The sequence below is a fragment of the Nelusetta ayraudi genome, unplaced genomic scaffold (genome assembly GCF_046127955.1).
Source record: "Nelusetta ayraudi isolate G7.1 ecotype Tasmania unplaced genomic scaffold, CSIRO-AGI_Nayr_v1 ptg000146l, whole genome shotgun sequence".
Taxonomy (NCBI): domain Eukaryota; kingdom Metazoa; phylum Chordata; class Actinopteri; order Tetraodontiformes; family Monacanthidae; genus Nelusetta; species Nelusetta ayraudi.
The window spans coordinates 251,144-276,885 of NW_027466196.1; the positions used below are offsets into that span (position 1 = coordinate 251,144).

General features: G+C 46.1%; 2 protein-coding genes across 3 annotated transcripts in view; one reads left to right on the plus strand and one right to left on the minus strand.

Annotated features, from left to right (window-relative positions):
• cntn4 (contactin 4) overlaps nt 1-7,905 on the plus strand; it is a 96,542-nt gene extending 88,637 nt beyond the window's left edge. Inside the window, exons 15-23 of one of the 2 annotated variants that reach the window (XM_076013391.1) lie at nt 350-508; nt 2,242-2,391; nt 3,141-3,211; nt 3,678-3,912; nt 4,048-4,163; nt 5,619-5,805; nt 5,887-5,999; nt 6,316-6,484; nt 7,068-7,905. In XM_076013391.1, the coding sequence (XP_075869506.1) occupies nt 350-508; nt 2,242-2,391; nt 3,141-3,211; nt 3,678-3,912; nt 4,048-4,163; nt 5,619-5,805; nt 5,887-5,999; nt 6,316-6,484; nt 7,068-7,162 (1,295 nt within the window). In that variant the 3' untranslated portion in view covers nt 7,163-7,905. Of the gene's footprint in view, nt 1-349; nt 509-2,241; nt 2,392-3,140; nt 3,212-3,677; nt 3,913-4,047; nt 4,164-5,618; nt 6,000-6,315; nt 6,485-7,067 lie in introns of those variants that run through there. The other variant, XM_076013390.1, reaches the window with a different exon arrangement.
• A 5,478-nt stretch (nt 7,906-13,383) lies between these two features.
• On the minus strand, nt 13,384-20,766 carry LOC142879820 (Krueppel-like factor 15). Its single transcript, XM_076013325.1, has 3 exons — nt 20,695-20,766; nt 17,193-18,365; nt 13,384-16,382 (listed from the first exon to the last, which is right to left on the minus strand). Exons 2-3 carry the CDS (start codon nt 18,296-18,298, stop codon nt 16,214-16,216), a joined length of 1,275 nt encoding a protein of 424 aa, XP_075869440.1. The 5' UTR covers nt 18,299-18,365; nt 20,695-20,766; the 3' UTR covers nt 13,384-16,213.
• Nucleotides 20,767-25,742: the final 4,976 nt, after the last annotated feature.

The following is a 25,742-nucleotide window of genomic DNA, read 5'->3' on the forward strand; positions in this document are numbered from 1 at the left end:
AGCGTTACGATTGGACGGAGGGAGAGACGGAATTTTTTTTTTTTTTTTTTTTACAAGTAATCAAAGTGAAATATAACAACCGTTCTTGACAGCAAACAATATGGAAATGTTTGGAAGTTTTGTACCTCCATCCTCCTCACAGTGAGGTCTCGCTGGGCGAGATTAGACCAGAATTACGGCTTCTGGTCTTCACGTCATTCAATGGGAGCACCTGCTAATCTCAATTGTCCTTGATTTTAGAAATATCGCTTTGATTTTGTGAAAAACTGCCATGGAAAGGCAGCGACAGCCGACTACCTGCTGAACTCTCCCTCTTGCACCCCCTCCCCATTCCTGTCCCCTCCATCAGGACCGCCGGGCCCGCCCACCAGCGTCCACGTGGAGGAGATCACCGACAGCACAGCTTCTCTGTCCTGGAGGTCCGGGCCTGACAACCACAGTCCGGTCACGGCTCACACCATCCAGGCCAGGACTCCCTTCTCCCTGGGCTGGCAGGCCGTCACCACAGGTGAGCACCGTCCAATCAGCCGCGGCGCTTTGGAAGGAGCGCGTGCTAGTGTTGCAGTCAGGACGGCACCGACCGAGACCAAGACATCGTCGAGACTAGAGAGCGTGGAGATGGAGACCAGACCAAGACTTCATATATCAAAGGAAAAATAACAACAAAACAGAAAAAAAATAAATTTTAAATTCCATTTTGCTTCTAAATGGACCAGCAACATCTCTTTTCAGCAAGGCATCCTTTACGGAGACCCTTAAAAAGTGCTCTGAGACCAAGACCAGCCGATGCTTCCCGCTCCTGCTGCTTCCCCATCCTCCACCTCCCGCCTCCTGCAGTCGGCTGGGAGATGATTGCAGGTGTAATTTCCGCAGGAGAACACGGAGCGCCACTCTAGCCGACCCCTGGGAGTCCTGAAAGACGAGTAGTCCCGCCCAGCGCCCAGGCCCGTTGCCGCTGCTGTGATTTGACGCCGTGGTTAAGTGATAGCGGCCCGAGTCATATTTCATATTTCCTCCTCCTCCACCGCCGCCGCCGCCGCCATAATGGGGCCCTTCAAGTTCTCGCATGGCTGCTCTGATGTGTCTCCGCTCCTCACTGTGTATCTTGTTCCTCCGCTGTCTGCACAGACTGATCCTGGATGGCCGCGCCGACCGGCCTCATTGATCCGCCACCTCGGGATAATATTTTTTGAAACATAACTGCGCGTTGACCTTCAGGTAGACGGAGAGCCGCTTATGAACAACGCAGCGCGCTGATATTTTCTCTCCACTTGTGACCTCGGGCTCCGTCTGATATATTCACTGGTGAAATAAAATCTGGCCGCGTCTTACAACCACTTGGCGTTGAAGAAGAAGATCAGGACGGATGGCGGCGGCGGTTGCTGCAGATGAACGCTGCAGATGAACGTAATTAAACGTAATTAAATGTAGTCATTAAATATAATTTGCCTTGCAGATTTTCCCACTGCTTTCCAAGCACTGTCCAGTGGGGTTTAACAGATGGTTTCCTAAATCTGAAGGACTTAAAGGATCCAACAGATTTAGGAAACATTCCATCTGGCTTCCAGGTTACAGTCTTCACAGTTTTCCTTCTAGACAAATGTGGCTGCTTGTTTTTGTTTTTTTTTAGCTTTTTCCATTAAGTGGTAGTACCTGGTTTTACTACCGACTCAGCCGGGTTGCTCCAACTTCCAGCTGAGTCAAGCCGGAAAACGTTGCGTCAAAAGAGTGCAGGCCACTGATTGGACAGGGAGCGACGACTCAAGGCTTCTTCACAAAACTTAAACCCACCGTTTCAAAAAAAAAGAAAGAAGAACCTGGCAACAGCGACTGAGCATTTTTATAGCTTCCGTGAAGCCGACGAGGAAACCTGCCAGCGAGAAAGTACGTGTGTGTGCTCGGTGGATGACCACAAAATTGTTGCTACACACATCTTAACGGGAAGGTCGATCAGGTCTGCGAGCCGATGGCCGCTCACAGTCAGCGGTGGAGAGAAACTGAAAGAAGAGATTCATGAAACTGGGACCTGGGGAACCAGTTGCCACCTTACGCTGACGACTCCGCCCACCGTGGCATGGAATCGAGTGGAGTTGTGCTGATACTGCGTGGTGGAAAAGCTCCACGACTTTTTCTCTTTCTAATGTCTTTGCAAGGTTGCACTCACCTGTGCTGGACTTAGCGCTTGTGTCAGCAGGAAAGTGATTATCATGCCATTGTGTATTTTTTATTTTTTTTTGCCAGTTCCTGAGGCCATCGGAGGCCGGCAGCTGACGGCTACGGTAATAGACCTGAGTCCCTGGGTGGAGTATGAGTTTCGGGTCCTGGCCAGCAACACCATCGGGACGGGCGAGCCAAGCAAGCCGTCCAAACAGGCCAGAACCAAGGGAACCTGTGAGTGCCTCCGTCAAGCTCTCTGCTTGCTCCGTCCCTTTCAAAGTCTTCCAAAGAATGAATCTGGGAACAAAGTCAGAGTAAATGGCGATCAACAGCTTCTGATCAAGTCACTAAAACCCAAAGAGTGAAAAGAAGCAGGTCCAGGTGGTCCTCCCTGTGGGACCCCTGAAGGCTTTCAGACTAGAAGGAGGTCTTTTCAACCACCGTTAACGATCAAATGCAATAACTATTTCTGATCAGATGCATCCATGTCTTATTTACCTGCATTAGCAAGATTTTTGTTTTAATTGAATTGACCAAAATTGGAAATTAAAGTTTTTTTTTGTTTGTTTTTCTGTTTTTGTGGCATCATTTTATCCAAGGTTTTAAAAAATCTAGCAAATTTACACCACTAAACTAAATGTTGCTATGTCTTATTTGTTCTGTCTACATTTGATTTAAAAAAAATAATAATAATTTTACACACACACACACACACACATAAAATAAGAACATTTAACATTGTGAACCTGGCTCTGGGTGAGAACCCAGAGCCACGTTCCCTGTGGTTACATCCTTCAGGTGTCCTTTCATGTTGGAGTTTGTAGTCATTAAAAATTACAGCTACAACAAGCAGACATGTAAAGGTTACCTCTCGCCATCAATGACGATGCAGAAAAAAAAAATTGCACAATTGATTGCACGCGACGACGCGGCCGTCTGTCCAGCTGATCCGTCTGTCCAGCTGATCCGTCTTCTCCTTGCAGCTCCGAAGGTCACGCCGGCCAACGTGAGCGGAGGCGGCGGCAGTCGCTCGGAATTAGTCATCACATGGGAGGTAAGCCAACCCGACGCCATTATCCTGGGCGGACGTGGACCTCTGTCTCATTAATAACGGCTCGCCAGCCTAATGTATGGCATTTCATTTTTAAGAACAGAGAGGCAATAAGTGCTGCTGTCACCCAGGGCCAGAGAAAAATGCGTTGAGGTTTCAAAAGGATAATTAAACTCACTGGCTCCTTTTATTTTTTTACAGTCTTCACTTTCTAACTTTCTCTCTCTCCCTCTCTCTCTCTCTTTCTCTCACACACACACACACGTTCATCCATTTGTTCTGTGTGCCTCCCTTTTACTTTCACACTTTCTTTCTGTCTTCCTTTTGGCCAATTGGTTCTGAAATGCACCTGCACACAGTGCCAGTGGAGTCGAGCTTCTGGTCTTTGCTGTAGTTCAGTGGCCTGTGCAACTTTGAATTTGTGATGTTGGCGCTTATTTTTCTTCACAAATGGAAAATGTTCCCTCAGCCGGTTCCGGAGGAGCTGCAGAACGGGCCGGGCTTTGGCTACGTGGTGGCCTTCCGACCGCACGGCGCCACGGGTTGGATGCAGGCCGCCGTCCCGTCCGCCGAGACATCCCGGTACGTCTTCAAGAACGAGAGCATTCAGCCCTTCTCGCCGTTCCACGTCAAGGTGGGCGTGTACAACAACCAGGGGGAGGGGCCATTTGGAGCCGTCACCACCATCTACTCAGCGGAGGAAGGTGCGCACCGAAAACACGCTGACCCCAGGTGTCGATGACCTTGAAGACAATCTCAAACCTTGTGTGTGTGTGTGTGTGTGTGTGTGTGTGTGTGTGTGTGTGTGTGTGTGTGTGTGTGTGTGTGTGTGTGTGCAGAACCGGGCCGAGCTCCCACCAGGGTCCGGGCCAGGAGCCTCTCGGCCTCCGAGGTGGAGGTGTCGTGGAAGGCCCTGCCTTGGAGCGCCAGCAAGAAACGAGTGCTGGGTTACGAGGTGAGAGAGGGCGATCCTGGAGATGGTGGTATCGGGCCAATACTAAGTCAACACGAGGGCTAGCATCACCAATACCGACACTTGAATGAATGAATAATATACTTCAATTAATAATTTAGTTAGTTGATCATTAAGAATTTAGGCAAATAAATGTGTTGTTGTTGCTACAGTATGAAAATAATAGATAAAATAATAACATTTTTGCAAGACACAGAATTGATCAAGAAAGATTTCACTTTCGTGCAAAAAATTTAAAAACAGCAAAAATGTAACAAAATACAAACCCACCAACCAAACCTTCCATTACATGCAGATAATTGTAGTGAGGTTGTCGGTCCTTCATGCGGGGTGCGGGGGGGTGAGACACACATGGAGAGAAGCTGCAAAGAAAAGTATCGACCTCATCGTGGAAATATCCATCCAGTACCAATACTCGCCTTGGTATCGATACAAATGCTATGGCGCTGAGTGGTTCGCTCTCCTTTATTATTGATGAGCGTTTCCAGGCTCTCGCACCCTCGACCTTGGGGGGATAAGTGGCTGGCAGCGGTGTGAGATGTGGTCCAGCCAAGTGGCTTCACTTTGGGTTTCAGTGGCGTCTCTCCTCATGGTTATTGTTGTTGTTGTTGTTGTTGTTGTTGTTCAGCCAGGAAGTGGAAGCGCCCCGGTTAGCACTCGGAGGGATGCAGCTCCAGCCGCTAATCCTGGCCAACAAAGCAGACTTGCCTCGCGCCGCCGGCTTTGGGCTCTGCTTCTCCTTCTTCTTGTCGTCTTTAATTCGGCTCATTACAGAAATCCAGTGTGTGGACAAAAAGAAGGAGGAGTGGGGAACAGAATCCTCAGCAGTTGACCGCCGCAGTGAAAAACTGTTGCCACATTAAATTTGTGCTGTCGGCCGTTGCGCGCTCTTTCAGCCTCGACAAACCTGCCTGACAAAGGAAATCTGTTATCGGCTGAGGTTTTTTTTTTTTCTTTTCTTCAGACCGTCCTCTTCCCTTCTTTCTCCTTCTGTCCCCTTCTGTCCTTTTACATATTCAACCCCTCCCTTCAAACAGTCAACCCTCGATAACAAGCGCCGGCTGACAGCACACAGAATTGTGCCTTCTCTTCTCGCAGTTTGTCTTCTGCCACGTTCAGCCAACTGCCTGGAGTCAAACTTTTCTTTGCTTCAATTTAGTCGCACGAGTGCAAAGTTGAATTCATGATGTTTGTTAACAAATGGAAAATTCTAATACTTTTAAACATTAAAATAGAACAATTTTATTTGGATAATAGAGGAAATAATAATAAAATATTATTGTAATTGTAACTTTATTGTGTTTTGGTAAAAGTGGGCGGCACCAAGTATCAGTCCCTGTGGGATGCCACAAGTAGTGAAATCTTAAAACCCTCGATGACCAACGTTGACGCCTGGCTCTTCTTTCTTTGCTTTCGTGTCTCTCTTCTCCTCCCCAGCTGAGGTTCTGGAGCAGAAGCGGCAGGGAAGACTCGGCCAGCGTGCACCGGACGGTGGGGAATCAGACGTCCACGGTCATCCGGGCTCTGAAAGGCAGCACCACCTACTATGTGTCAGTGAGGGCGTACAACACGGCGGGATCGGGGCCGCCCAGCGCCACCGTCAACGTCACCACCAAAAAGCCACGCAAGTATCCGCTGACTCTGGCCCCGGACCTGGTCTCCTCCAGTCCCAGGTGAATAATGTGAGGAATGTCTGTCCTTGCAGCACCCAGTCAGGCGCCCATCAAAGTGATGTGGAACACGTCCAACTCCAAGATCATCCTGAACTGGGAGCAGGTCAAAGCCCTGGAGAACGAGTCCGAGGTCACCGGCTACAAAGTGAGCATCCAAACTTTGTGCTTGGGGTTTTTGAATCGGAATCAGAATTTGTCTGTAGTTTGGTTAGGATCATGATAAAACACAGGACAAAGATTTCAGGCAAATAAAAAAATACTCCCCTCGTACTATATACACGATTTTGCGATACAACACGATAATTTGCCAGTCGTCTTCAAGAAAAGTAACAATCTCATCACACAAGTATCAGTCTGATACCAATACTCATATCGAAGCTATTGGTCTGTAGATCCAGCTCGACACCCTGGCTGCAGTGTCTGACTCCCAGGTGCTCCTTCTCCTCTTCCGCTCCCTGCAGGTGTTGTACAAGAAGAATCGGCACAGCCACCCCAGCGTCATGGAGACCAACACCACCTCGGTGGAGCTGGCGCTGCCCACCGACGAGGACTACATTGTCCAGATCAAGCCCTTCGGAGAGGGCGGCGACGGCAACAGCAGCCGGCAGATCACCATCCCCAGGATACCAGGTCAGCAGAGCTGTTGGCTAGCGTTGTTTAGGCGGTTCTTCTTCTTCTTCTTCTTCTTCTTCTTCTTCTTCTTCTTGGCCCCCTTGGGAGCACAGAGCCTCGCCCACCACCACCACACTCTCTTCTAAGACTCTCCGCTGACTTTGCCTCCTGCCAGGAGGTCCCTGTCTTGGTCAGCCCAGCCAGCATGGACCTCCTCCAGTTACTGTTTGGTCTCCCTGGCTTCCTGTTGCCTTGCGGGTTGTAGTCCAGGGTATTCCTTGCTAGATTTCTTGGATCGTTCCTGAGTGTTAAAGTTCCAGTCATTGGCGAATCCGGAAGAATGCAGAATTTGTCCTCCACATTTGACGCCTTCACACTTTTTGAAGCATGCGTTTATGTTCTGGAGCTGCTTAGTTGTTTGAAGCCTCTGGATTAGAGCGTCGCCACTCCCATCACGTTGACCTCACCTGGATCCTGATTGGTCCAGTCGCGTTGCAAGCGGCTCAACAAAAAAACTTGCAAGAGTTGGGTGGTTTTTAATTGATCATCTACCACAAACACACTGACGGTTGCTTCTTCTTCTCTGTCTTTTGTCTTGCAGGTCCCAACAGTGCAGTGGGCTCGGCCTCCAAAGTCTCTACCCTGTCAGCCCTCAGCACAATAGCACTGTCTTTCACAGCGCGGACGTCTTTATGACAAACGACTCGCAGCAGACCTTGTTGCATATGATGCAGCCACCGGGTGGCAGACGCGAGCGCGTGCAGCCCATTCTGGTGAAACTAGACCCATTCATTTTTTTTTTTAGAGGCAGGAAGAAAAAGGCTGGACAGAGAAAGAGAGTGAGAAGGGAAAAATACATGTAAACGTTAGAAAAATGAATTAGAAATAAGTAAAAGAAAAGGTCCTGGTGATGTTGGAGCAGGAGTCCTCCGGCCTTCAGCAGCCGGTCGAGGAAACGAGCGATGTCGTGACTATGTTGTTACCAAAGCAGCTTTCATAAGGAAAACAAACAAACAAAAAAAGAAAAATATCTTATATATGCATCTTTTTGTATGACATGTTGAGCTTTTGTAGATTTCTTTTTTTCCTTCTTTTTCCTGAATCAAACTTTAGGAGCACTGGAAGGAAAAAAAACGACACCACCAGAATTTTTTTCCCCTTTTGAAGTTTCCAAAGTGGGATCCTGGAACGACTCTGGAGCTCGAAACCTTTCGCCGCCGAGAATGTTGTGGTTTTGAATGAACCATGAGTGTGTATCTCAATGCACGTCACTGCATTTCTCTTTCAGCAATAGTTCAACGATAGTCCACCTTATGGGACTGGACGTGTAGCCGCTGGTCACTCTTGGTCACCTTGCCGAGAGCTGCACGCTGGCTGCGATGCAGTAGCATCTGGACCGGCTTTACATTTACCTTAAAATCAAAATCAGTCTGGGAATTTTTTTCTCAGCGCTTTATCTTGCATTGTGGGTCATGTAAGTTGGCATCCACCTCGCTGCACCTGGCTCATCCTAGATACGGAGCAGTAGCATCGATGGCCTGTGCCGATTGGCCAGTTATGCGAGAAAATGCCTGATGACCCGCCTCCCGTTAGCTGTCGGCCTATTCCCATCATTGTGTTGATTATATAAAACGATGGGATGTGACGTGGTGCCTCCCGTTCCCAACGTGGGAGCACCGTTAACCTGCATTCTATCATTTGGCCAGCAGGGACTGCCAACAACGACGCAGAAAGACTAAAAATCAATGAACGAATACAAAGTGGTTCCAACATTTAAAAAAAAAAGTTTGATTTGGTCAAATTTTGAGTTTAAACTTGTGGGCGTGGCCAAAGTTCAGTAGCCAACTGTAGCTGGATTCCAAATATATGGAATCTTCCGGTTCTTCAAAAAGCAACCAGAAGCTCCAGGCGGCGTCCACCAGCGTCTTCCTCTTGGGAAGGTGACCAAAGTGGCGGCCAGGATGTGGCTGGAGACCCCAGCAACCGTCCATCCCTTCTACAGGCCCGGTTCAATCTTAGAAAAACAGCAACAGCAACAACAACAACAACAACAACAACTCCTCTCGGCCGCCGCGCTGGTGGTGTGGCGCTCCTCATTCTTTCAGTTGTAGCCCTATGTGTGTAGAGCTATTCTTTGCCTTCTGTGTGCCTCATCATATGTTCAAAATCCTCAGGTCCTCAAAGAGCCTTAACTTATCGTGTGTATAGTGAAAACAGAAAGAAAGAAAAAAAATTAGGGAATTTTGGATCCACAGGGACGGATGGACGGACGGACGGACGGACGGACGGCGTGATGTTTACATGTTGCTGCTGTGTGGATCTTTGACAAGATGGACGAAACTCGTAAAAAAAAAAAAAAAAAAACTGAGGTTATTTTGAACAGCATCGCGCTGATTCACATCAGATATTGGCAATATTAAAATAAAAAGAAAAAAGAAAAACACAATCACGTGGGCTGGTGCATTTTTATAGGTGTGTGTAGGTGTATTCTTACATAAAAAAGACAATGCTGCTGATCTTTTCCTTTATTTACCTGTAGATGCCATGCGGGGGTGCTGTGCCGGTGCCAGGTGTATGTAGCTTGTGACCCAGTGTGGCAGGCGTGAACGCGGAGACGCTCGCGACGCCTCCTGCTGGCAGAACATGTGTAAAAAGAAAAGAGAAAAAAAAATAGCATTTTTGTACACTGCAGATCATTTATATTAACAACCAAGAGAACCTTTGTAAAGAGACGATCTACCGGGTTTTTATGTAACGGAGCTGTTTCATACTGTCGCTTCACTGTTGCTCAGCATGACTGTACCTTCTCGTCGTCTCTTGTTATCTGCAAAAAAAAACAAGAAAAAAAAAATGAACAAAGCTACCGCGACTGAATGGCTTTAGGAACCTGCTGCAAGGTTGACGTGTCTGGTCGGGTTTTGTGTAAACTGTTTTTTTGTTTTGTTTGTTTGTTTTTCTGTGCACCATCAGACCTGAACCCAGAGTCCCGCCCCGCCCCCTCCCTCCAGTCCCCGTCTGACCACTCCCTCCCCGCTCTGTCGTTGTTGTTTATACTGTGTTAATAAAGTTTATCAATTTGTAGAACCAGTTGTGCAGCGTTGTTGGTCAGTGTTGCCGGTAGAGGACGTGATACACATAGGAGGGATAATTAATGAGCATGCAGCTGAGTAAACTCAAAGAAATGATTAAAATAAAAATTATACATTCAATTAAATGGTGAGATCATCACTATATTTGGATTTAGATAAATTAATTAAAACTGACTTGAAATAAATATGGAATCATTTTAAGATTAAAATTACAATTGCATGTTTTATTTATATAACTTTAAAAGTCAAATAATTTTTTAAATCATACAATTGTATAAGGAACAGACATTAAGTCAAAATAGGCATTTAAAAATGCATGTAATGTATTTAATTGTAAAACATTTATAGTACAGAAATAAAACGAAATACTGATCATTTAGTTATGTTTAATGTATCACTTTTTACGTTACACAATTTAATTATTTAATTCAAAAGTTTTACCACGATTACAGAGTAGTGAAGCAGCACATCAGCCCACTAGATGGAAGTGAACACACACACACACACACACACACACACACACACACACACACACACACACACACACACACACGCGGCTCTTAGTTGCAGTGCACATGCTTGGCCACAAGAGGACAGTAGTACTCTTGGGCTGATGGAGGACGTCCATCTGATTTGTCCATGAAGTATTTTAAAAGAGTTGTAGTTGGGTTCGAGTACCTGCGTTCCACTACTCACCGAGTACTTGCTGACGCCATCACACGTCATAGAATGACCACTTCCTGATTCCCAGCCTTGGGGCCTTTCTGGGTGGAGTTTGCAGTTCTCGAAGATGGATGGCTGGATTTCCGGTGGTTAAGTGTCATTAGCATTGAAAACAAAACACAAACATGAGATATAAAAATGAGATTGTATGTCTTAGAAATAAAGTTTAGGCGAGTGAGTGACTTCTTCTTCTGCGGTACAGTTGCCGGAAATAGTGCAGTGGTTTTTAAGGGATTGGCCACAAGGGGGCAGTATATCAAAGAAGCGCTACAACGTCAACCAGCACGTGCAGTATGCATTGTATTATGTTGCAAATGTGTTTTTAAATTAAAAAAAAAAAAAAAAAAAAAATTCAAATGATGCTGCAAGTGCAGATTGGTTTGCCTGAGTCATAATATCTTTATAAGGCTTACACAGATTTTATCAATATTCTATGTTTGGATACATAATTGGCCACAGTGCTGATTCACACACACACACACACACACACAGTAGCGGCCATGAAAACCTGAACTAGTCCAACTAGGAGGCTGAAATCGAGCTCATTATAACTCATTAAGGCAATAACATTAACAGCTGCTGCTCTTAAAACACGAGGTGTGTTTTACAAAGCAGTGGCGCAGGACTGAGTCACTGGCTGACTGAGTGAATCATCACAGCTGTAGGGGATGATTGCTACAACCTCCTTCTCTGCACCGGTACAATAGAATTTATACTTGTAAAGTAGTTTTACTGGCGGTATTTGTGGGCAATAAATCCCCAGAGTAGTTTAGACACCTGCACGGGAAGCTCTTTAGCTTCATCGCGTTTTGTCTCATTGAGACTTTTCTTCAACTTCTTTAGTCAACTTAAAGTGGCAATACACAGTTTTCCTCACCGCCAGAGCGAGGGTGCAGCTGAAAAAAACAAACAAAGAGGATTCGCTCTGGCACTTCCTTCATTCCCCCACCCACACCCCCACCCTGAGGCAACAAACATCTACAAGCAAGGAAAATGATGAGTGGTTATGAAAATGCACTGTGTGTGCATTTGACTGAGCTGAAAGCGTTAACATTAGCTCATGTTTGCTTGGCTGAATGTCTGCTGGACATGACTGATAACTTATTCATCCAAAGCCAAGTATAATAGAACTAGAGCACTGACGTGTGGCAGCAGAGGTCTGTGTCTGTCACTGTCCGCTTGGAAACACAACAGTCCTGGTAAGACAGGGCAACTGTCCGGAGTTACACCAGCAGTCAATAGTTTGGACCCGGCCTATGAACGGAATGTCTTCTCTTTCACTCTCATGGCTGTTGACACTGCAGTTTCTCACTGAAGGCATCAAAACTACGACATGGAATTATGGAGGAAACAATTCTTCAAAGCAGCCACCTCTCATAAAAAAGCACATTTAAAGTTATTAAATGTTTTTCTTTGCTCCATTATGACATATATCTCGCTCATATATTGGTCTTCAGTATCGATCTGCAGTGGAGAAAGTTGTAAAGATGAAATAAAATGACTGCGCGAGAAGGCGCGTCCAACTTTTGACTGGTAGCGCAAGGCTAACGTTAGCATTGATTTGGAGCACGTTTGACGCAATTCCCCAGTCGCGGCTGCGCAAGAGGCGGTTCTCACTTCTCACTGTTTACAAGTACGGCAGTAGAGCAGCTGTTCCGAAGGGTGGGAGGGAGGCAGACGCTCACATGCACTGACATGCACACACAGGGCCGGCTCAGGTTTGTCAAGCAGAGGGTAGAAAACAGAGCAGATCCCAGAAGACACCACGAGAGCTTCACCACCCAGCAGTGATATAGCTGCAGTGATGAGAAGAGCATGTTGCCCCTTGAAGCGTCTTTAGGTCCATGTATTGAGCCTGTTGTTCAGCTTGAAGGCAGAGGAAGGAAGAGGGAGGGAGAGCACATGCCCCTCATATGGAAGATAGGTTCAGCATTCCTATTATTTCAGGAGGGAAATGTTCTGGTCACACTTCAAGATGAAAGAAATTCAATTGCTTTCCAAAGGCAGCACTGTCCACCACAGACAGTACACTGTCTGTTGTCTGCTCACACACGCCGTCTGCTACTCCTGTTGCACTACAGTCCTCTGGCTGTGCTTCATTTGTGAAGGGAAACCCCCTTCTTGCCATTGTTCTATTCATGCGGCCCGACGACTCCTCTTACAGGCGCCCGCCTCAACTGCACTACCGCTGGTGAACTGAAGCGGCACAGCGGGTATCAGCTGCTTTTCATGACAGCGTCATCCCCAGCCGAGCGTGAGCATCACAGTGTGAGCAGAGAAGGAAAAGAGGGGGCAGCACTTTTCTATTTTCTTTCTCTTTTTTTTTTTTTTTGCTTGAAAGCAGGTTTGAGTTTTGCGTCGGAGCTCTGAGCCAAACTCGACATCACTGATGCTGCGTGCGTGGAGACAGGGCTGCGGCCTCCTCACGCGTTGCAAAGCATGGAGCTGTTGCACCATCTTGCAGCAGTCAGCAGGGCAGGGAGAGAATCACAGTGTGCAGCTTTTACACCCTGTATGTTAAGAGACTCACCCGTTTGGCCTTGATGGATGGAGTGATGGTGCCACCCACTCTGCTGCAGCAGTCCTCACTCTCAGTCAGCGGCGCAGCAGCTACTTCAAAACACAGCGCATGTCAAGGGATTTAAGCACATGCTACAAAATAATTGACTTGTTTATATATCAATATATGCATATACACACACACACACACATATATACATATATATGTGTGTATACACACATATATGTGTATATACACATGTGTGTATATATATGTATATATATATATGTATATATATATATATATATATATATATAAATATATAAATATATATATATATATATATATATATATATATACATATATATATATACGTGCAACTCAATTCAATATTTTCAACTTAATATCATACATGTGAGGTGCATTTTAAACAAACAAAAAAATAAAATTCAAAATTTTTAAATTCATATAATTCATATTTAACATTTTTACAATAATAATTTATTTGAATAAATAAACAATTTATTCAGTGATCGGCCAATTTCCCACATAACTCCCATTCAGGATTTCAAACCGCTGTGACAATGAAAGAAATTCAAACCGCAAACTTTTTTTTTTCTTTATTTGCAAATAGGAAAATAGCATTTCTGGTATTAAAAACAAAATTAACACAGCCTGTGTTCAATTGGATACACAAGAAGAGCTGATAGGGAGAGAAGAGGGGTGGGGGGAGAGGGAGAGAGATGGGATGAATGTGATTACAGAACACAGGTCTTGATGTAGGTCAGTAAAGCAGCCCAGGGAGGCTCAGACACAAAGACGGCTCTGGTTCAGACAGATCAACACGTCTGTCTATCTGCCTGCTGCGAGTGGACTTCTACCTGAAACAAACACTGCGTGTTTTTTTGTTTTGTTTTGTTTTGTTTTTTTAAATACCTTATATATTCATATCAACATGAGACATCTACATGAAACAGGATTGCTGTTGCACTGCTCGTGCAGAAGTGCTCTATGTGAAGCGGATCCAGAAGCACCAAACATGGCTGGAGCTTTCACGTCCAGCAAGTCTGTGGTTTGTACTCTCATGGTTAGAGTCTGCAGGCTCCACAGAGACAATTCGTTTACAGTACATGAACATTGTCATACAGTCTGTTTGTGTGTGAAGCACTGGTAGGTTAACAAGCACCAAAGTGTTTACGTCGAAATGATACTCGCGACTGTGTGTGTGGCGCAGCGCGAGCCTTGCTCAGAGAACCTCTGTGTTTTTGCAGTTTCGATTGATTTTTTGTTTTTGTTTTGGCATTTGATGGTTCCAGTACGTGATGTGGAACTGCCATAAGAGCACAATAACCGTTTGCTTATTTTCTTCCAACACAAGTGCACTTAATACCAGTAGACTCGGCTCGATGGTTTGCGAATGGATCGAACGGGACTCCGAATCCCGGATCCCAATCAGTCCCACGCTGCACAGGCTGACCACGCTACAATCAAGCTCGCATAGCAAACCAATAACCTCTCCGGAAATGTGGAATAGCTTAATGCACTGATTTAAAATCCTTTCTGATAAAAAAAAAAATATATATGTACAAAGGCTAAAACTGTACAAGTCCAGTATAGAGTATTATGGTGTATGCTAATACAGACGATTGAGATAGATGCTAGCTGCCTTCCCAGCTGTTTAACCTATTAGCTTTTCTTGCTGTTATAGTTGACAGAGAAATATTTTACAGCAAACTATTGCCGGAAAAAGGAGCAGTGTTTTCACATCACTTTTGCACCACGGAGACGAAAAACATGTAAGTCCTTTTGTTTTATAGGCCACGTAAATCGGCTGCAGAACCATTTCAAGAACAGAGAACAAAGAGCTTATAAAACGTAAGCGCAGCGAGAACCTTCTCGCAGGGGTGGAACGAGGATTTCTGGTTTGGCAACAACCAGTTCAGATCCGAGTTGAATACGAGCAGTCACAGGATTAAAAGTAGAATCAAATGGAGGGGTGGCGGTGGGGGGTGGTGTTGGGGGGGGGGGGGGTTGTAGTATAGACAAAGGCATCGAGGCTGGGATTGAAGGAAGGCATACAAATCAAAACAGGGCAAACGTGATTGGAAGAATGCCACAGAAAGCCGGCGCTGCATGCAAAAGAACTCGAGACGTACTCGGCTCAAGCTACGGTTGGAAGGCATCGTCACACAAAGTCCACAAGTCTCAGGATTCAGCCGTCACACCGCTGATTCTGGACAAACTTAACTGTCAATGTTAGGGACCTGTGTACCGAGAGAGGAGCATGCAATTTCAATGGCGACGACGCGTCCGTAGTGAGTGAGCCCTGCGATTTGAGCACGTAGAATAAATGTGACTTTACATTTTCACTTCAAGAACATAGAAAAACACCAAGAAGCCGTGTGCATGTGTGTACCCTTTGGTTGGACAGAAGGGGTTGTGTGGACAGCAGAGAGCGGCTGGCGGCCATACAAACACCCCTGCCACTGCTCAGTAAGACTGAGAGATTCATCCTTTTCAAACCAAACTTGAGATTTGAAACAAATACGATTTGCCAATCACAAAGGTTGCAACTATGGACCACACGTCCAAGGTGGTGGGGGCGGGACTTAGGCTCCTTCCTGTTCACTATCGTTCACTTCCGCTTTTCTACGCACGGACGAGGCTAAACACAAAAACAAAGTGAAGCCAGCGGGCATGGAGATGGGAGCCGCGGTGGAGGCGGTGGGGGGTGGGTGCACGGGAGAGGCAGGGTCAGGTGCTCCTCAACCCCCTGGACGAGATGGAGGAGGACACTGGACCTCCCTGAAGGCCCAGGAGGTCACAGACCTGCCCCACACGTCGTTGCTGCACATATTTTCGTACTTGCATTCGGATAAAGCCGAAATAAAATGTATCAGGTGGTAGGTGTTTAAATCCATTACACTGTGAATCAAATCGCATTTTGAAATTTCAGCCAGAATAATTGCAATTGCACTCAGCCCTACTGGTGACCCTACTGGTGACCCTACTGGTGACCCTACTGCCCTCCTTCCCACAGCTCTTGGTAGCTCAGTGACAGCATCAGTAGTGCAAGGAGTGGTTGCAGGAGGGGCTTCTTTCAGAACCTCTTCTGTTCCTACGGTGTTTTTTTCCACGCGTGTGTGTGTGTGTGTGTGTGTGTGTGTGTGTGTGTGTGCATGAAGGCCAGGTACGATCCACTTTCAGCAGACATTTTCCTGAGGAGGCTTTTCGCTCAGTATTACAGTGACGGGTGAAGCGGCGTGGAGAAGACAAAGGAAAAGAAGGGAGACGGAGGGACAACACAGCAGCGAGCTCTGCAAAGGATTCTCAAAGTCCTGCCAAGTCCTGCTACCAAAAGCCCTGAGGAAGTTTCCAGAGTGCCCTGGTCAGAACTGTGGTGGGCCGGCTGGTGCGACTACAGTTTTGAGGATATCACATGGTGGCTCTGATAATCCTGCTGGGCCGGGAGCTGCGGTGAACCTTGGTATGTTTGGACAAGTGGTCACTGCGGGCAAACTTCTTCTCGCAGAGCGAACACTCGTAGGGCTTGATGCCGGAGTGAGAGCGGCGGTGGCGAGACAGCTCGTCAGAACGAGAGAACCTTGGAGAACAAGAGGATGAAGTCAGCAAACAGCAGCACAGAGGTTGTTTTGTTTTTTTCTTCATCAATAACTTGTGATAATAGTGGATGAGCACACGAGCACACAACCACAGTGCTTAACTGCAAGCTAGAAATGAAATACTGAAGGCTAATGTCCTGTTAGCGCTATGCAGATGACGCTCTTATTTCCGCAGCATTTCACTGTACTGCAGCTGCACTCAGTGTAAAGACATTAAGATACTAAAGAAAACAGATCACAGAGACAACCACACTGGAAAACCAAGCACAACTTTAAGGGTTGCAAAAAGTGCTGAGTCATATCTGTGCATTCTGTGTCAGGAGCAATTACTTTGATTATTCGAGCTCATATGGTTGTGGCTTAATTACGGAGGTGCATTGCTGCCACACAGGGAAAACAAAGGGCTCAGTATCACATTATAACGTGAAAACGATCACGTTTTTTAGTGCTAATTCTTACATTATAACATGAAGTTATCACATTATTTCGTCAAAGTTTCACGTTTTTACATGAAACTATCACCCTGATTTTTTTAATAGTGTGGCAACAATGGGCTTCTGTATTTAATGGACGTTCCAATTCCAGATCCTTATTCAGTTTGGTCATAGCTTCTAAAAAAAAAAAAGAAAAAACTGTTGATGGCTGTAATTTCTTCCTGATATTCTTTTTAATTACGTTTTTATTTGGAGAAAAAGCCTCTTGCCTTTCAACCAAAATGCACCGCTGAACGTTCAACATGATCCCAGAGGGTTTATCTGAACCAAAACCAACAAACAGTGGGCTTCACGTACCTCCAGCCGCACTCGGGCCAGCTACACGTGTAGGGTTTCTCTCCTGTGTGTCGGCGGAAATGTGCTTTCAGGTGGCTGCTTTTGGTGTACATCTTCCCACAGCCTGGATGGGAGCACTTGTGGATCCTCTCTGTTGGTGGCACTCTGGTCACCCGGGAGCCCACCGCCTTCAAGAGGGCGCTGGCCTGGCCCTCGGCTCCTGCCAGGCCCCGGATCTCCAGAGTCCTCATGGTGATCGGCAGTGGTGCGATCTTGACGTACTTCTGGTCAGCGGACTGGGCATCGCCACTGGTTAAGGACAGCAGTGTGGCGGGGGCTGAGGGCACCTGCGGCGCCAGTAGTGTAACATTTTGTCCTGCTCCTCCCTGGAGGCCCATCACCACATGGGTGAGCCAAAGACCACTTTGGGCCCCCGGGGAAGATCCTGCCGGGGTTTGCGTTTGTGCCAGGTGCAAGGGCTGGAGCTGGAGAACGAGTGGACCACCGAGGAGCACGGGTGGGGTTGCAGTGGATGCTGAGGGTTTCTCTTGGGCAGTGGGGGAATGGTCAGTTGGGGTGGGGCCGCTCTGCTTTGTCTGAGGGCTGCTTGGGCTTGAAGTGCAGTGTGAGGCACTGGTCCCTGGGTCACTGGAAGTTTCTGAGCAAGTCGAGAGCAGCTTGGTGGAGGATGGAGAACCACTGCACGGATGGGGTGAGACCTCTTTCTTGGGAATCAGAGGCCCATCTTTGACCAGCTCCATCTTTTCCTTCAAGAACTCCTCAATGTCCTCCAGGGTCGGAGAGAACGGGGAAGAGGGTTGGAAGGGAAACTGCGGCAGGTGTGTCTGCGGACTCGTAGCTTCCTCCTCCCCCTGCTCCGAACCCAGAAAGATATGCAGGCAGGCCTTCTCATCCTTGTCTTCCTCTTCGTCCTCGTCCTCCTCTCCTGGGCTGGGCACAATGCACAGCTCTGCGGTCAGGGGGCTGTCGCAGGACGCCGAGCTGCCTCCCTCGCTAAGGGCTCCATCTCCCAGGCCGAAGGAGAACAGGCTGCTGCTGCTGCTGCTGCTGCTGTCCCGGAACAGGTCGTTCTCCAAAGTCAGCGTTCTGCCGCTGAGCGACACCATTGATCCTGGCTGGAGGCAGGAGTGAGGATGCTCAGGAAAGGCTATCCAGAGGAGCGGTCAGAGAAACCTGCAAGGGCGACATTGAGATTGGATTTAATTACGCAGCAAAAAAAAAAAAATGTCAAAAGTGTGAGAAGAACAATTGATGTTGCTCAGTGTCCAGGTCAGGTGGGACAAGGTGAGATTTCTGTGGAGAAAAATGAAATGGTTTTGGACTATAATTTACAACATTGTCTTGAACAATGTATGAATGTTTTTACTGCCTGCATAACCTGCCAGCGTTTATCCGCCTCTTTCTTTCAGCACAGCCCTGATCCTAAGGTGACAGATCTCTGAGGGCTGCATGGCTTCCTACAACGGAGAAACTCCGCTTCTACCGTGACAACACAACCTCACCTTGAGTCAGACTGTGTCAATAAAGGTAGAACACAATGCCAATGCCAACCCACGAATGCTGCTGTTCACCATCTGAACAATCCGTCTTTTTAACTGCGTGCCTGAATGTTTTTTTAAAATCTGCAAAATAGTTGAATTTGGGTGTTGCACCTCCTCACCCCCCCTCCCGAGGCCGCAATGCGACTGAGCAAAAACAAAAATGCAATGCGACGGGGGGGGGGGGGGGGGGGGGGTAAGACGACACTTAGCGGGTGGTAGCAAGTCGGTTAAGGAATTCAGAATTTTCTTCAAATTCAAACCAACGCAGGGGGAAAAAAATGTTGTCATGTCACAAAGCTCCCACCCAACACAAGCAAGTTAGGAGGAAGCCGTCTGTTTGGAAGTCGCCAGGCTGTGGGTTCTTATTATTTCTCATCCCTCTGGCAGCGGATGAAAAGCAGCGCTGACGTACGTGACGCACGGCTCAGCACATGTGCGGCGCGTGCAAAAATGTACTTCACGCAATCTGCCGCGTGTCCTGTGGAGAAATCGTTGACTTCTTTGAAGCATCATCCGTCCCCGTGTTAACACAAGCGCGGCCAGCAGAGATGCCCTTTGCTTGATTATGGTGTAATCTCTGTGCGAAATGGGGTCTGCGGGAACAGCGACAGACTCCACGTGCCCCCCACCCCCGAAGCAGCGGGAGGAGGTCGTCGTTGACGCCGGTGTACAAGACCTTCGTGACGGAGGGTTGACGAGTTACGAAAGAGCGCTTTGAAAAGTTAACGATTTGGAAAAGCGAATCTTCTGCGACTGAAACTGATGAGGCGTTTCAATGGAGAGAACGAATAGATCAAAAGAAACAAACAATGAGGCTTTGTGAGTATTACTTCAACAACACGCCGAGTGCTGCAGTTGAAAGTACCACCACTACTGCACGCACACTCGTCTTGGAGTTGGTACGTTCTCCCCACGCAGTCCAAACACCCGGTCATTATTAGAGAATTGAACACTAGAGTGTCTGCGGGTGTGAATCACAATGGTGGAAGCTTGACAAATAGTGACAGGCAGGATGAACTGAGACAGAAAATAGAGGCGCAATTACTAATTACTCACTAACTAACTACTCTTGCATTGGTCATTCCAAACTAAATATTCTACTTTATATTTTCTTCTATCTTTTTTTTTTTTTTTTTCAAAATGACATACGACAACAACAACATATATCTGCCAGTGTCTTCACATAGGTCAGTATCAATAATCACAATAATTAATTCACAGGCGACTCTGGAGCCATGACGGAGCTCTCGGGTTCGGAAAAGGTCGGTGACCCCTGTGTTATAGGAGAAGTTTAACTGTAGTAGGTGGGTGAGTGAAGCGGTCAAGTATGGTGTGCCGCTAACAGAACCCCCGTGGAAATAGAAGTGAGAAAGAAAGGAGAGATAGATAGATAGATAGATAGATAGATAGATAGATAGATAGATAGATAGATAGATAGAGAGAGAGAGAGAGAGAGAGAGAGGGAGAGGCGTCGCTCCATTGATTGCCCTCGCGGTGTGTTGTGTGTTGTTGCTGTCAGAGCGCAGGGCCACATGTTGCAGCAGGGCCTCATTCTTTAGCCAGCGCACGCACGCACGAACACACGCACGCACGAGCCAAGGCGCTGGTAAACACGGCCCTCGCTGACGCGCCCATTAGCGTGTGACGGAGGAGGAAAAAACTCAACCCGGCATCCACCCACACATCCACCCTTCCTTCTATCTATCCATCCACGCATCCATCGGCCCGCTGGGAGCAGCGCGCCACAAGGAGCCGAGCGGGGCGGCGCAGCGAGCGTCTCGGGAGCGCGGGCGGGTTCCCGACGAGCGAGCCGCGTGAATTACAGCTGTGTTGGAATCCCACTTGTGTTGAGTTGGGCTGCCTCGGAAACGTTCTACTTATACACCGCCGCCGCCGCCCTCCCTCCGTACCCACCATCGGACGATCCCCGCAGGAAAGCCCGGAGCTTCGCCTCCACCTACCGTGCGCAGCAGAGTCTCGCGGGGGCAAAGTGGCGCCGTCGCTCGGCCTATCGCCCGCCCCGCCCCCTCCACCACCCCCCCGCCAACCTCGCGTCTTTCTTCTCTCTTCCTTCTTCTCCTCCCTCTTCCCCCCCCCCCTTGGCCGCCGTCGTCGTCGTCGTGTTTATCGCCGTCGCACACTCGCGTCGCGTCCTTGCCACGGGTCCATGTTGGCATTCCTCTTTTCCAGCGTCACGTGACCCGCAGCGCTTGCTCGCTACTCACACGGAGGGAGGCACGGGTCCTCTCCCGCGGCGCCCATTGGCCGAGCGCTGCGGAGGCTCGCCTTAAGAGCGGCGCTCTGATTGGACGCCGGCCGATAAATTCTGACTGCCATGTGTTTGATGATGGAGGGGCTCGCGAGCGCACAAAGTGGCCTTGTGATGGTGATCACACGGGCTGGACACGAAAACAACAAGGGGAACGCGCGCGCGCGCGCACCCCCCCTTTCCACACACACACACACACACACACGGAGAAAGCTTCGCGGCTGTTTGTCTCACTTCCTCATGGTTCAAAGATGAGATATTTATTGTTCATACAATAATGTGTTTATCAGAACCAGTGCTGCAGTCCAGACGGAACCGAGCGAGACCGAGACATTATTGACTAGAGAGGATCGAGATGGAGACCAGACCACGACTTTAGATATCAAAGAAAAACAACAACAAAACAGAAAAAAAAACACGACCAGAATGTTTTTAAATTCCAGTTTGCTTCTAAATGTAACAGCAACGTCTCTTTCCAGCGAGGTGTCTTTCAATCATTGTCTTTAACAGCTCAAAATACTTTGCCAACTATTTTGAACCATTTAAAAAACAACAAAAACAACAACTTTGCTTCATAAAATTAAAAAAAATAATCAATGGACAAGGAATGAGGTAGCAGGGTGTCACTCTGGGTGCCACTAACAGAGCGTAAAACGGCAGCAGCTGCATTATTTTTCTGTTATTATCGTGTTATTACAGTGTCGGCTGAGTCTCCACTGGTCTGGATCAAAAATGCCCGGTCCGTCCTGGCCCAGAAGAAGTGCCTCTGAGTCTAAGACGAGACTGAGACCCTTCAATAGTCGTCTCACCCCAAGACCGCTCTCCAGCACTGCAACACCAGTTAGAAGCAGTGGTGGAACTTCAAGGTATCTGCTGAGAAACTCAACTCTCGTCTGTTTCCAGAGTGTTCAGAAGCCTGAGAGATTTGACGTTGGACGTGTATTTTGAGGTCTGTCAGCGCAGCGTGCTGTGTGTTTGCCCTCCTGACCCACTTCCTCAGCAGCAGTGGACTGAATGGAAAAAACAAAGAGGCCACTCAGGTTCAACTGTTTGAAATTGCCAACGTGGAATGAGTGACAGCAGACAGAAGGTGCTGTCCAGTGCAGTACAGTCTGCTGCTGCACTGTTTTTATATGTTACTGGTTTGTGCAATGATCTGTGTTTAAGCTTTATATATATATATATATATATATATATATATATATATATATATATATATATATATATATATATATATATATATATATATATATATATATACATATATATATATATATACATACATATATATATATATATATATATATATATATATATATATATATATACATATACATATATATATATATATATATATATATATATACATATATATATATATATATACACACACATATATATGTATATATTTTTTTGTTTTTGCTGGGACATCAGCCAGATGTAGTCAATGTAAGATGTGTAAAAAATAAAATAAAATAGATGATTATATTTGAATTATACATACTGTTATGGTCTTTGTTGGTTTACCTGCCTAAAGATTTGAGAGTTGTAGCCCGACTCGGCGTGGCTCTGCCAGTCTAACAGTTTTATGCAACAAAGTAAATATATATATATATATATATGTCATGCTCAAAGTGAAGCTGTTCCTCAAACATTGATGGCAGTCAAACAGGTTCCACTCCATTATGAATAGAAATGGGGAAAAACACAGCTTGTTTAACATCAACATTGCAACTGTCAGAAGCAGAGGCCTTCTTCTGCTGATCTGAACTCTCCTGCGTGTGTTCCACCTCACACACACACACACACACACACACACACACACACACACACACAGATCACATTGTTTCCACAGCACTAGTCCACAAGGTCAAAGGGTATTGAAATTATTTCTGTAACGTCATTGTGCTTCTGATCCGAACCCGGAGGAAATCTTGAAGAATCTTGCCGACAGCTTCCAGAAGACCTCCACACACACCGTCTGATACTGAATGCACTCTACTTGCTACTTGGCTCTATAGAAAGAAAAAAAAAACTTCACTAGCAGTTCTAGATCTGTACAGATCAATGGTATAATCACATTACAGCAATAATAATAATACTTTATTGATTGATTCATTGGTTAACAACACCAACAATACTCCTGCCCGTCTCTCTTTTGTTGTTTCTTGTTGACATCTGTTCTCTTTGTCAAACTACTTGCAGTCTGATGGAGCCACTGTGAATGATGCAATAACTTTTCTTTTTTATTATTTTGAATCCAAACCAAAGTGACGTGTATGTGTTTGAATATGGTCGCTCACTCATTTCTACTGGACGTAAACACTGCAAGGTCGACTGTGTATTGCAACAAAAACAAAATGCAAGTTGAAAAGAAAACTTTGGGGGAAATGTTCGCGAATGAGTTTCCAGAGGAGAAACGACGACGACGACGACATAACCGAGCGCAACGAGTTCTACTTTGCCACCTGTCTGGAGGGATTCGGTCGCTGGAGGGATGACTGTGTCTCGGCTGGCGATGATCGTCGTGCAATCTTTGTACACACTTGGTGGCAGCGCACGGTGAGAAAACAGCAGCGCAATGCACCTTACAAAGCCAGAGCAGATTCCATGGGGCTGTTTCTTAGCAACAGTACACAGCAGGGATCCCTCAGCCTGCTTTCTATCTATCCATCTATCCATCTATCTATCTATCTATCCATCTATCTATCTCTCCATCTACCCATCATCTATCCATCTACCCATCATCTATCCATCTATCTATCTATCTATCCATCTATCCATCCATGCTCTGACTGAAAGAAAATAGAAAAACACTCTCAAGCACAAATACATGCTGTGGTTTTTGGCCCAGTTAAAATGTTATTCAAGTGTTCCACATTAAAAAATACAACACACATAAAATACAATCTATCCATCTATCTATCTATCTATCTATCCATCTACCTGTCCATCTATCCATCTACCCATCATCTATCTATCTATCTATCTATCTATCTATCCATCTACCTGTCCATCTATCCATCTACCCATCATCTATCCATCTACCCATCATCTATCCATCTATCTATCTATCTATCTATCTATCTATCCATCCATCTATCCATCCATCTACCCATCTATCTATCCATCCACCCATCATCTATCCATCTATCTATCTATCTCTCTATCCATCTATCTATCCATCTATCTATCCATCCACCCATCATCTATCCATCTATCTATCCATGTACCCATCCATCCATCCATCCATCCATCTATCTATGGTGTGTGTTTAAATGGAGAGGCAAAAGTGACTTCTTTTGAGAACAAACATGCTCAGATTCACTCGACTTGCCCACGAATTGCCGTCGCTGTGATGAAAGAAAAGCATCCATCCAGGTCAGATGCTGTGTGCAGCCACTCAGTACAGTGTCACTGCCACGGACTGATGCTGCATTTGCAGGTCTTTGCAGTTGCAGTTGCAGCAACAGCAACAGCACCAGACCACAGTATCAACCCTCTGCTCTTCCAGAGGGGGATCAGTCAGGTGACCCCGTGAAATGTCAGCGGGGTGGGGTGACACACAACCTTCTCACTACTTGTCAGGGTGATCTCCACAGTATGCCTTACATTCATATTACACATGAGACCTTTTTTTTTTTTTTTTTAATCACAAAGAGGATTTAAATATGAAATGGTCACCTGACTGGGTTGGCCCAAGAAAAAGATATTACCACGTGTCAGACGGGATGCCTGATCATTTCTAACAACAGCCGTTACTTTCTGACGACATGTTAGCAATAACCTTCAGGAGTAGAGGGATCACATTGACAACAGTGGCACACGGCAAATTGCAGCAAAAACCAGAAGAGAATAATCTGCTTAGCTTCAACTTGGACCTTTAGCGCAATTTCAAGAAACATTATAGTGCTGATGACGGATCTCTATGACTGTACTGATCCACGTATTCTTCGTTTTTCAGAAATGGCTTCGAAAAATAAGTGGATGAATTTACAACAATATACAGGTAGTACCCGAAAAATTAAAATATCCTGAAAAGGTTGCTGTATTTCTGCAATTCAACTTAGAAGGTGAAAGCAACAAATTTTATTGAGCCATTCCACGCAAATTGACATCTCAAGCAGTTCCTTGTTGTAACTTTGCTGATTAAGATTTTCAGCTTATTAAAACCACAAAGCCACAAACTAATTTTCTGAGTTTTTGAATTTGAGGTTGTTTTTTTTAAGCTGCAAGACCTGATCAGCAAAATCCAAAGAAATAAAAACTTGAAATATATTGATTTGCATATTATTCCTCTATATAATATGTCACATTCACCTTTCAAGTTGAATTGCAGAAATACAACAACCTTCTCAGGATATTCTAATTTCCTGGGTAGTACCTGTATATGTGCCGTTTACCATTTGTTAGGCTGCCACCTGGTGGAGACACCAATGCATAGACGATTTTTTTTTTTTTTTTTTAAATGTCTGCAAAAACGTTTGGCCTGCTAACATCATGCTAACGTCACGTGATCTCAAATTTAATGTGAGTTGTGACATCAGGGTGGAATTGCTTGATGAGCTTGATGATGATTGTGTGTATACATTATTTTCAATGTGATGGAGCAGTTTTTCTGTGTTGCTCTCTCTCTCTCTCTCTCTCTCTCTCTGTACACAGCATAATAAATGATGTGATTAGCGACTATGTTTATTTCTCACCACAAGTAACTTAACAAATCAGATCTTTGTAGTGACA

Coding starts and splice junctions, on each gene's coding strand:
- LOC142879820 (XM_076013325.1), bottom strand. CDS start 18,298: ATGGTGTCGCTCAGCGGCAGAACGCTGACTTTGGAGAACGACCTGTTC. Junction 16,383..17,192: donor TGGCCCGAGTGCGGCTGGAG/GTACGTGAAGCC, acceptor TTGTTCTCCAAG/GTTCTCTCGTTCTGACGAGC.